At 39.9% G+C, this 12,435-nt stretch overlaps 1 protein-coding gene across 1 annotated transcript; it reads left to right on the top strand.

The window, feature by feature from the left end:
• The first annotated feature begins 325 nt into the window (after positions 1–325).
• On the top strand, positions 326–10,768 carry FAM110C (family with sequence similarity 110 member C). The gene is made up of 2 exons (XM_027840227.1): positions 326–1,769; positions 10,067–10,768. The coding sequence occupies exon 1, from the start codon at positions 533–535 to the stop codon at positions 1,760–1,762; it is 1,230 nt and encodes a 409-aa protein (XP_027696028.1). The 5' UTR covers positions 326–532; the 3' UTR covers positions 1,763–1,769; positions 10,067–10,768.
• Positions 10,769–12,435: the final 1,667 nt, after the last annotated feature.

Here is a 12,435-nt window from a genome sequence, read left to right as displayed (position 1 = left end):
AACACCCTTCTCCTCTCCTCTCCTCTCCCCTCCTCTCCCTTCTTTTTCCCTCCCCCCTAAAAATTTCAGTCTCTAGGATGAGGCATACTAACCTCCATGAGGCTTCTCAATTTTTGGTTTGGTTTTATTTTTCTTTTAAAATGTGGCAAAAGAAGAGAAGTCTGTTGATAACATATGCTAAGCAAATACTTTAATTAGGGCTTGTCTTCCCTGGAGGCAGCAGAGCAGTTGGCCCCGCACTGTCAGACAACCCCACTCACTCATGATTGGCTGCTGTGAGCCAGGAGGGCTGGGTTCGCTGGCAAGGTATCCTGAAAGGCTGCGAGCTGCCGGTAAAGGTGTGGAGTTGGTGTTTGTAGACAGCACAGACTCATGCTTAGAGAGCTTGGAGTTTCTGCCCCTCCTCCAGCACTAATCAGTCGAGCAGGGACTTTGGAACTGGACTGAGCTCCCAGGACATTGATGTGGGAGGCTGCCCTAACCCCAGTCTCTTGCGTTTTTCTGCCCTGAGTTCCAGCCACCCAAAACTGACATGCCAACTGAGCTTGCTCCTAGCCTGGGAATGTATGCCCTCTCCGACCTGAATTCCTCCCCAACGACCCGGCTACTCCACAAGGGTCCAGAATACCTGCGCAGGAAGATCGAAGGGGGAGACCGGGCCAAAAAGAGTGCTGTGGAGAGACTAGCAGCGGATAAGGCCAAATATGTCAAAAGCCAGCAGGTAATTGGCACCAAGCAGGAGCCTGCCAGGCTGAGCTCAGCTTCAGAGAGCAGTAGTGAAACCTGTTCTGTGGAAAGCAGAAAAAGCAGCAAGTACTCAACAGGGAGAAAAGAGGCAGAGAGTGAGGACACCTGGTGCCCCACTCCCCAGGCAGCACTTTCTGTGGCCCGGAGAGGCATTAGCAGGAGGCAACTGAGGCCAGATTCCCTCATCATCTATCGTCAGAAGTGTGAGTTTGTCAAAGGCCAAGGCACTGAGAATGCAAGAGGGAGCTTGGTGAGAAAGATCCTCCAGGGTCCCAACAAAGAAAAGATGTTAGTGTCTCCTGACATGCCCAAAGTGAAAGAGGAAGCCAAAGTAGAAAGTGAGGAAGCCGGACTAGAGGGCAAAGAAGCCAAACCAGAGATTAAAGAGACCAGACTGGATGGAGAAGAGACCAGAATGGAAAGTAAAGAGACCAGAATGGATCTTAAGGAGGTGAGATTGCAGAGTGAGGAGGCCAGAATGGAGAACAAGGAGGTCAAAGTAGACAACAAGGACACTGCTCCCCCCAATCCCTCAACCCCCCTTGTTGCCCCTTCCAATGAGGACAAGATGCCCATGACAGCACCTGTGATGACAGGTGAGCTCAGGGATGTGAAGAGAAGGGGCCTGCACCGCTCCAAATCTGACATAAGCTCTCGCTACTCCAAATCCTTCTCTGAGTTTGACACCTTCTTTAAATACTGCGGCCTGGACCCTGAGGTGGTGGAAGATCTTGGGATGGAAAACTTCTCAGCAGGGTGGGACCACAGATCCTTTAAGATCCGCAGTGTGAGCATAGCCACCTCTGAGGGTGGCTTCTCCCATCACAGTGGGGATGAGGGGCTGCAGGAAGAAGAGCTAACGGAGCAGGTCCCTAGCACCACATCAGTGATTGAACGCAATGCTCGGATTATCAAGTGGCTGTATACATGTAAAAATGCCAAAGAGGCAGAAAGCAAGAGGGCCCAGGACTTAGCTGGAAAGGTGCTGGTTCCCAACGCCAAGGAAACACGGTAAAACCAAGGTGCGTCTCAGGCCAAGGCAGAAATAACAATCCAATGTGCATGCATTGGAAAGGGGGAGTGGGAAGGAGGGCCTTATGATGCACTTGGGACGGGAATGTGGCTGAATTTGATAACTGTTGATGAGAACACAAGACATTTCATAGTATCATGGATCTGGAGCTGGAAGAGATGGAGAGACCATCTAGTCCAACCCCTTCATTTTACTGAGTTTTTGTGATGAACTTCTAAAATAGATACCTAGGCGTAATTTGTTTTATTAATGCTGGATAAGGAAATAAAAGTAATCAGTCCAGTAATCTGTAGTAATGAAAACTGAGAAATAGTTTGGGACTGCTAGAAATGAAACTAGGGTATTGGTGTGCAGGGGGAGGACAGGATGACATCTGGCTAGGTTCCAGAAGTCTCCAAATGGAGATTTCTCCAGGGTTATTGTCTTAAATCAGGCCCAGTTTAAAAACATTGGTATACTTCCTGTTGTTTCCTGCTTTATAACTGGCACACCTTTCCTGGATCACAGGTGAAAAGAACCATAAAACAGCCTAGAGGTTATTCTAAGGCTTCAGTAGAACATTCTAAGTATACCTGCGCTCACCTGGCTTTACTGGGCAGATGAGGGATCTTTCCCTCCCTGTGAAGGTTGTGCCAAAAGGACAGGCCATGGGTCCCTGATTAAGAAACAAATTACCTTTCTTCTAGGCTTGAATTGAAATTGTCTGGGATAGATTGGGCTGGTTTTCAACACTTGTCAAAGTACCTAAGGAAGAATTTACTGGGATAAACCTTATTTAAATTGACTCACAGGTTTTCAGATGGAGTCTAAATGTTTTCTGATTTAGTATTTTGTTTCTCCACCTGTGAAAAAAATATCAACTTTAAAATTAGTTTTTTTTTTTCAGAACTTTATTAAATTAGGCTCATTCTCATTTGGAATATAAGGACTAGATGGCTTCTAAGGTCGTTTCCAACTCTAAATTTTGGCTAATTGGCTGTTTTCAAAGAAATCTAGACTTTGAGAGGAATCACTTTGCTTTCAAATGGAAGGTTGCACAGTATGTATGTAGCCAGGTTTATAGTAGTCTAAATTTAAAACAAAACAAAACAAAAATCTCTAAGCCTGGAAACTATGACAGGTGATACTTTGAGAGAAGCACTTGCTACATTTGGTTCTTCTGTTGACAGGATTTAGTGTATCAAATTCAACAATACACTAAGAAGGGATCCGATCTTCTCAGTTGTAATACCCAGCAGCATCTCCAGGCCATCAGCATGAGCTGTCACATCCCATGAAAAGATCTAGGAATCAGGAAAGCTGGGTTTTAGTTTGGGCCTTGCCACTAATTTGCTGGGTGATTTGGGGCAAGTCATTTAAGCACCCTGAGACTTCTTCCAGCTTTATCTATCTATCTATCTATCTATCTATCTATCTATCTATCTGTCTGTCTGTCTACCTATGTACCTATATAATTATCTTCTAGCTATTTAGAATCAGTACGGTCTGGAGGAAAACCTACTAGACGTAATGTTAGAAGAATAGATTTAACACTGTCTTTGATGCTTTTTAATTTTTGTGACCTTAGGCAAGTCACTTTAAATTTCAGGGCTGGAGAGTTTTCTCTCCTGAAATAGGAGAGGGTGATGGTGATAAGAATAGATGATCTCTAGGGTTTATTCTAGTTCTAACATTCTCTAATTCTTATGCAAGAGGCCAATCCTTCCCTTTTGGGCAGCTGGGATGAATTTCAAGGGCTCTATTTGTTGATGTAATAGTTTACCCCAGTAACTACAGCAATGCACCACTATACACATACCAACTCCTCTCTTGCCACCACAATATACCAAAAAAAAAAAAAAAACAAAACAAAACAAAGACTCAGGGCTGGGTATTCCCAGGAGAACTGGACTTTGTACAATTCTGCTGGGGACCAAAACTTTAAACTGATGCCTCTGTCTCTTTCTATTGAAACACATCTTCCCCTGAGTCCTTCAAGAGCAGAGAGGATCTCATTGGATTAACATTATTTCTCACAAACTTCAGGTGGACTTTAAAGAGAGAGGTAGAATCTGGGCCTTTAGAAGCCTGGGAAAGTATGTGCATGCATGCATACAGGGGAAGGTTGGATGGTGGAGGGTTAAGAGTAGCCAAATTGGAAAGGCTCTTTTGTTCATGCATATTAGACAAGGCCCAACAGAGTCCTAGGATCTTTATGATCAGTGGAATAAGCCTAAATACGAATAAAGGGTGAATCATATTGAAAGTCCTTTAAAAAAAAAAATACCGCCTAATGCACTATGTAAAAGATAAACAGAAAAGCTAATTTCCTAGAAAGGCCTAAACCCGAGATCACCTAGAAGCTATGTCAAATTGAATTTTGCTTTGCTTTTGAACAGATAAGATGGAGTCATGTTTGAATATTAAGCAGTACAGATCAGAAAAGGACACTTGAATTCACAGAAATAAAATCTGAGAGCCTCTGGAATGATAGTACTTCCTTTCCCCACTCCCCCCTCAGTGCCAAAACAGTGATTTGCAAGGAATGATCTAATTCCTTTCATGAAGTAATCTTTCCAAAGCTTGCTTTACTTTTCAAACTAGGAGCAAATACAGGAAGTTTGCTTGGGCGGTGAAGGCTGTCACCTGTGTGACAGAAGCACGTGGTTTCAGAGTTGACTACCTCTCTCTCCTCCCTCTGGCCAAAGGAAAACAATAATGTCACCTGATTTATGGGAGGGGATGGAGGCACAGGGTTATGAGTTTATACAAAGAATCTGAGGCACTTAAATTCACTCACTAGCCTTTCTCTGTTTCCCTCAACCTTTAGTCAGTGCTGGGAAGGATTTTGCTCACCTTCAAAGTTGTTTTATGTCAGCATGAAGAGAAAGTTGATGAGGGGGACACAATATACAAAGTTTGCCATAATAAATGTCAGTCTTAATAGTAACTCACATTTATTTAGTGTTTTAACATTTATAAACTACTTTTTCTACAATATCCCTGTGAGGCAGGTCTTTAACCGTGTTTTACAGAGATGGAACCTGTGATTTAGAGGGGTTTAATGACTTAGTCATCTGTGGGCATGTAGCTAAAAAGTATTAAGGAAAAGAACTGAGCCCAAGACTCTTGACTCCAAATCTAACATTTTTTAAACTATATCATACTTCCCCAAAGGACTAATCTGGGACACAAATGATCCATTAGGCTCAGGACAGGGATGAGATCCCTGACCACCTAGTAGCTAGCTCCAAGTATGATGGGAATAGCATTGGATTTGGAGTCAGAGAGTCTGGGTTCAAATCCCAGCTCCCCCATGGGGGAAAAAAATCACTTAACTTATCTGTGCCTCAGTTTATACATTTGTAAAATGAGGAGGTTGGGCTAGATATCTTCTGAAGTCCTTTCCAAATCTAGAACTATGATACTGTGGCCCTTACTACCTGTATAATTTGGGGGCAAGCTGCTTAACTTCTTTGGGTTTCAGTTTCTTCATCTGTGAAATGAAGGATTTGGACTAAATGATCTCCAAGATTCCTTGGACAGCTAGATGGTATAGTGGATTGAGCTGGGAATCAGGAAGACTCATCTTCCTGAGTTCAAATCTAGACTTGGATACTTACTAGCTGTGTGACCTTGAGCAAGTTGTTTAATCCTATTTTCTTCAGTTTCTTCATCTGTAAAATAAGCTGGAGAAGGAAATGGCAAACCACTAAAGTACCTTTGCCAAGAGAACCCCAAAGGTCATGAAGAGTGGGACATGACTGAACAATGAAAGATTCCTTGCAATTCTAGATCTGTGATCCCATTTATTGGTGCCATAGCATTGGGAAAGATGAGAGAGCAACACAACATTATAAATAGAGAAATGGGGAGGGGGGGAAGGAACAAGCATTTATTAAGCATCTACTACAAACCAGGCACTGTGCTAAGCTCTTTACAAACACATCATTTGATCCTCACAATAAAGCCCTGGAATAGGTATTATTCCCCTTTTAAGGTTGAGGAAATTGAGACAAACAGAGGTTAAGTGACTTGCCCAGGGTCACATATCTGAGGCCAGATTTTATTTCACATCTTCCTGACTCCAGACCCAGCTCTCTATACACTGGGTCACCTGGCTGTCTTGGAATGATGAATACCTGTTTTAGAATTCCTCTGAAGATTTTTATTAGCTGTGTGATGTTGGGCAAGTCACTTAATCTCTCTAAGCCTCAGTTTCTGCACCTATGAAATGGGGAACATAACACCTACCTTGATGGGTAGTAGTGAAGCTTGAATGAAATGACATGTAAAAACTCTCTGCCAAGTTTAAAGCACTAGAGCGATGCCAGCTCTTCTCCACCACATTAAGGGCATGGAAAAAGCAATGCAATAATCTTTGTTCATGACCACAAAACCACCTCCTATAACTCATGGCCTACAAACATAATGGACTCTTCAGAAGATGAGCCAACAGAGAGACTAAATACTCTCTAAGCAGCTAAGCCTCCAGGACTATGGAGCAACACAGGAAGTGAAGCAACAATTGTGGCAGCAGGAAAATACTGTTTGCAACCTGGAAAGTAAACAAAGACTTTCTCCACTGGAATGACTAGTTCATGAAACCCATTCCTTCTATCTGACCAGCGCATTACAAACAGGATCTCTACCCCTCCCCCAACCTCTCTTTGGTAGGAGTACTTGTATAATTCACATCGGACTGTCCTTGGATCTTACTTTAAAAATTCAGAGAAGCTAAGGAGAGAGAGAGGCAGAGAGAGAGAGAGAGAGAGAGAGAGAGAGAGAGAGAGAGAGAGAGAGTATGTGCCTGTGCGTATGTTCAGAGGCTTCTTAAGTAGGAGAGTGGAATTATTTAATTGGATGCCGTATTCCTCAAAGGAGGTAGAGGTTTTGATACTTATAGCCCTAAATGATTTCTAGCTTGGGAAAACAGTTAGGTTTATAAATATCTTTAGTGGTAAAAATATGGTTGCTTCTATTTTTGATATATCCACAAAACATCAGAACTAGAGAATCACTAAAGAATCATAGAAGTTAGATATATTTATTTTAGTTAGCCATGAATAATAGGCAAGAGATTAGGAGTTACACTATTCCCTTGGGGGGGGGGAGAGGGGAGCAGTGGGAAGTTGTATTCATTTTATTTTATTTTGTTCTTTAACATTTTATTCAGCACTTAAATACCACCCAAAAGAACATTTCCATATATAAAACAGACAGAAAAAGTTTGTATATGAGACCATGAATCTTTGTTACACACAGCTTTTGTAAAAAGCATACTATAAATTTAACATGTTAAATTCTAAGATGTCCTATATGTATTTTTCCTTTGGAACTTCCTTCCATTTTCTTTTGTGCATTTTATTTTAAATATTTCAATGATCAATTTTTTGTGGGATGGAGGAAAAACTTAGCCATTAGCCCCTCTTTCTCCACAAAATTCTCCCATTGGAAAAAGAAAAGAAAAGAAGAACCCTTGTAATGAATAACAACAGTCAAGCAAAAAAAAAAAAAATAAAAAAGTCTACATGTTGATAAGATACATAAACGTATGTCTCCTTCTGCACCAGGAGTCCATCATCTCTGTCAGGAGACAGACAGCATGCTTCATCATTGGTCCTTTGGAAAGGACCATTGATCAGAATTCTTAACTCTTTACAATATTATTAGTGTATAATTTGTTCTCCTGGTTCTTCTCACTTCACTCTGAATCGGTTCATTCAAGTCTTCCCAAGTTTCTCCTGCCTCTGTCCCTTTTATCATTTCTTATGGCATAAAAACATTTTTAAATCTTGGTAATTGTTTTTTATTCCAGTTGTTCTCCCATCTGTCAGTTTTAATTTGATAAATTGGGGAAAATCTAAAGCTTAGCGATAGGTGCTGAATAAATGTTTGTGGAATGAATGTTTTCACATAATTTCAAAGCCAATTTAGTTCACCAGTGTTCAAAAACAACTCAACAAATGTTCATTAATGGCTACTATGTGTAAATATCTTCCTTCAGTGGGCTATGGAATTTTCTGCTTGCAGTCACCCCAAAGCACTCATGAAAATGAAAAGACCATTAAATAATGATATAGTCACTACTAATATTCACGAGATATTAAAAACCACAACCATATGGCCAATCCACAAAAAGCAGGGTAACATTTGAACATAGATCCCACCATTTTCAAGTATCAGTAGGCTCCAAGGCCATGACCAGGGAGAAAGAAAGTATCATTCTCCAAGGTTCCTATTGGTTGGGCTGCTGCAGCTCTTCAGCATCATTCACTAATGCCTTGATTTTATACCTTTATTTGGTATCACATAGTTTTTTTTTTAATAAGGACTATAAAATACACATTTTGTAAGTTTAAGGTCTTTGCTTTATTGCTGGTCCAGTAATTTAATATCTCATGGCACAATACAAATTCTATCCACCTCACTCTTAATCATGGTCCTCATACCAATGCCCAACAAAAGTAGAATTGGAATCCTATTCCATTATTTTTAGCTAGACTATCCAAGTGACTTGAGCCTGCTTTGAACAAACTAATATCTTCAAAATCTATTATTCAATCAATTATTTGATTAGTTTAGAGTTTTGTTGTTGTTGTTGCCTTTTGAGGTGTAAAAAGGGAACTTGTGATTTCATCAATGGAGAGAACCACATTCTCTGTAATTTACAGTCCTACAAAGTTGTCTGGGGCATCTAGGTGACCCAGTAGATAGAGCTCTGGCCTTGGAGTCAGGAGGACCTGAGTTCAAATCCAGCCTCAGATGCTGGACAATTACTAGCTGTGTGACCCTGGGCAAGTTACTTAACCCCAATTGCCTCACCAAAAAGCAAAAACAAAAAAAAAGAAAAGAAAGTTGCCTAAGGCACTGAGAGATTGGGTAATTTGCTCAGGGTCATACAGCTATAATGCCATCAGAGGCAGGTTTTGAACCCAGGTCTTTCTGACTTGAAGCCAACTCTCTATCCATACTCCATGCTACCTCAGTTCAGGGTTAAAAAAAAGTTGTGAGGAGGGAGTAGTAATCAGCAGTTTTCCATGAACTTAAATTAGAGATCGGCCCCTCCCCTAGCTGACTTTGTGAAGCAAAAATTGCCACGCAACCCTAACAAGCTAACTTCTGGTCGAGAGCTTTATGCTACATCTTCTGAAACTTTTCTCTTAATACAACACTCTACTTACAATCTAACCACAGGCCAGTTTTTATGGTCTCAACATCTGCAACAACTGCAATGAGAACACAGAACAAAAATGAGATAGGCAACCAAGGAATCGAATCTAGCCTTTTTTCTCCCTTCCCCTTTATCCCAGTCTTGAAACCCAGCAGTAATCAGGTAGGCATGCATGTCATCTAATAAAGCTTATGAGGCCCTCTGAGGTCTTTGAAAATGGTGGCTCCTGTATGTCCTCAGATGTTACCTTGCTTTTTGTGAATTGTAGTTTTCAAATTTTTAAGTCTTACCAGTGACTAGTTTAATACTCAAAATCCTTCTTTTCATTTTCCATAAATCTTTAGGGTGACTACAAGCTTAAACCCCAAGGCCCACTGAGGTGGTAAAGGGGAGAGAGATGCTTGCATATGGTAATCATTTGATAAATGATGTATTTATATTGAGTGCTTTTGAAATTGAATAGCCTGAGAAATTACATGAAAGGATTCATTCATTAAAAAAGAAATTACTAAATACATTCTGTGTATAGAGCTAAAAATTTGCATAGGTCATATTGTCTGCCCTCATGGAACTCACAATTTAGGTGCAAGATAAAATGCAAACACAGATAGCTTTAATATCCAATGTAATATGGTAAATCCATTAGAAAATAGCAAAACAGATTTCTATTAGTTCTGAAGAGGAAAGGTGGTCACCAGTTGGGGAAGAGATCAAGAAAGATTTCCTATACGAGGTGGCATTTAAGTTGGTCTTTAGAGGATGGAAAGGCATTCAATAGGAGAAGAGACCAGTCCTGGCATAGGGAATAGCAAACGCATAGAGAGAACAAAATATATTTAGTAGTCCAGTTTGACTACTAGCTAGAAGAAGATGGTGGCAACAGATTATAGACGGCCTTGAATGCCAAGTAAAAGTTGTAAGATATAAAAAAAGTATTTTTAAAAATTTAGTTACAAAGAAGTGACTGGTACATTTTCCTTTTCCATTTTTTTAGAAGGTCCGACTAGTTCTTTTAAAGTGGAAAGACTGTCACAAAACCAAAGAAGGAACTTGGTACCCTAATGATTTGGCATTCAAATGTTTGCAAGGTCCTGGCACTGATAATTCTGTTTGGTCTTTTCTTTCTTCCCCAGAGTGAAAACTTCCCCTGAGATGGAGGATACACAGAACAGATCACGGACTGCTTAGAACTTTCTCATTTCCCTAAAGTTTCCACTCACCTGACAGAGCTTGGTAAGGATTTGCTACTTCGCCAGAGGAAGACTTCTCTCTGGACATCCCAAATGAGTCTGGGAGCTCCACAGCAGGAGAGGTGAAGTTTTGAGTGACAGAGAAGGTAGAGGATCAGCTGAGATGCTTTAAGAGAAGATCGAGTTCAGATGGATCTAATGGTATAACAAGCTGCTAAAATATTTGTTATTTTGAAGGTGGGTCTGTGCCATGAGATCATGCTGAACCAAATGAGGACCAAGAAAAGGAGGGGTTTTAGGTGATTATGATAAGCATATCTGCCTATCTCTCTGCCTATGGAGAGACCCAGAGACACTAAGTTACAAACTTAGCTTCAACTAAATATTATATTCTATTTTTATACTTACATTACTGTGGTTAAGCCCTTGAGTTGCTTAAGTATTTATTTGAGCTAGTTGTAAAACCTCCAGACAACACAGGTAGCTTATTTTGGCGAAGTGTTGTTAAATAATCGTCAAATATTTTTGTATAATAAAGCTCCATACAAATATAACTGTCTGTACCATATGGAGGACCGACCACTCTAATGAACATGTTTATAAGCATGAGATTATTTTCCTCAGCATCTCTGTGGGTCATGGGAGGAAAAAAAAAAACTGGCCATAGTAACATTGATAGAGATTCTTTTCTTTGCCAACTGATATTATATTATAAGGATATTTCTTTAGTCATTACTCTAAAAATGCTGCTATTTATCTAAACATTGGGTGATACCCTTGGTTAAAATAGATAATATAAAGATGGGAGTGGGGGAAAACTATTCATTCTGTTTGAAGGTATGCAGCTAACTCTTCACATAAATGAACATGTATTGCTTCAAACAAGATAGTTTAGTGCTTTTCAGCTGTTAAATATAACAGCGGTCAGCATTCCAGGCCAAATGCCCCTTAAATCAAAGTGGTAACTGACATGTATCCATAGAATGGAGGGAAAAGAGCTTGGTTTCTGCTTTAAGATATTAGGAGACTACTGAGCATTCACTAAATGTATGGGGGCTGAACCTGGGCCTGTCTTGGAAACTGGGCATTTAGATACAGGTAAAAGGAGGACTCAGAGCAGAAGACCAGAAGATCTCCTGCTTCAGTAGCCCATACCCATCTGTGATTTGGAAGTTATCAACTAGACATAAGAGTAAAACAGCATTGCCAGCTCATACTGTGCTCTTAACTCTCCATCTGGAGACATAGCTCTTGGAACTAGCTCTGGATACAAGAATAAAAAGTTGCCACTTTTGCTTTAATAAAAGATTGAGAGCGAGGACACCTTTCTCTTAATTCTGTGTTTCCCCCTGACCTGCAAATCACTTAACCCCTCTGTGCCTTAGCCTTACCAGAAGAGGACTATTGGCTAACCACCAGAATAAGGAATAATCTACCTTAAAGCAAATTCATTATTAATAGAAAACTCTTATTAGAAATAACACATTTAGAGATTACAGAAGGCAGAACCATTGTATAAAACATGGGAAATGACAGTGGCCTTTTTACTCATGTATAGAAATAGTTAAACACCCTCATTTTTAACCCGTGCATGTGCAACTGCTAAAGTTAATTATGATTATAAAAAAACTATCAGTTATTAGTACTTGCTGAAAAGAAACTCTTTGTACATTGTCCCTTTTTATAGGATTTAGAGTCCATTGTTACAGGAACACTTTTGCAATAAAGACATTAGGTCCAGACTATAGTTACTTCTATTTAGACTCATATTAAAACCTGCTTTTGACATACAACTACAATGCTGTATATTCTGTATAACAAAAATAAAGTTGTATATTTCATTTATAAATATGAAAACTTCATATCTTGTATATGAGATTCTTTTATAGAAAATAGAATGAATTTCAAAATTAGAATAACTAAAAAAACTTCTGTTTGCTTCTATTTTTTCTTTTTGATTCTCATCTCTCTTTAATACCTTTGATAAATAGTATCACTGGCAAATGAGTACATGTATTAGTGGGCACCCTGGCCTATCTCTGGAAAGAAATCAGTGGACATCAGTGACTTGTAATGTTAACTTTCTGAATTTAGATAGAATTGGTCTCTCTATGGAAGGAGTTTTTCTTTTTATAGCTTCATTGTCCTAGCTTCTAATCTAGGTTCTAATCTAGGTGGTTGTTGTCCATCACCACTGAGTGAATTATTTCCCTTTTCAGATTTAAAGTTGAGTTTGAATCAGGGTCTGGTTTTGTTATATCCTGTCCCGGAAAAATGACTATAGTGGCTTAGTGGTTAGAATTTCACTGAAG

This window comes from Vombatus ursinus, unplaced genomic scaffold (assembly GCF_900497805.2).
Source record: "Vombatus ursinus unplaced genomic scaffold, bare-nosed wombat genome assembly UNPS02014841.1, whole genome shotgun sequence".
Taxonomy (NCBI): Eukaryota; Metazoa; Chordata; class Mammalia; order Diprotodontia; family Vombatidae; genus Vombatus; species Vombatus ursinus.
This window is presented reverse-complemented; position numbering and strand designations above follow the sequence as displayed.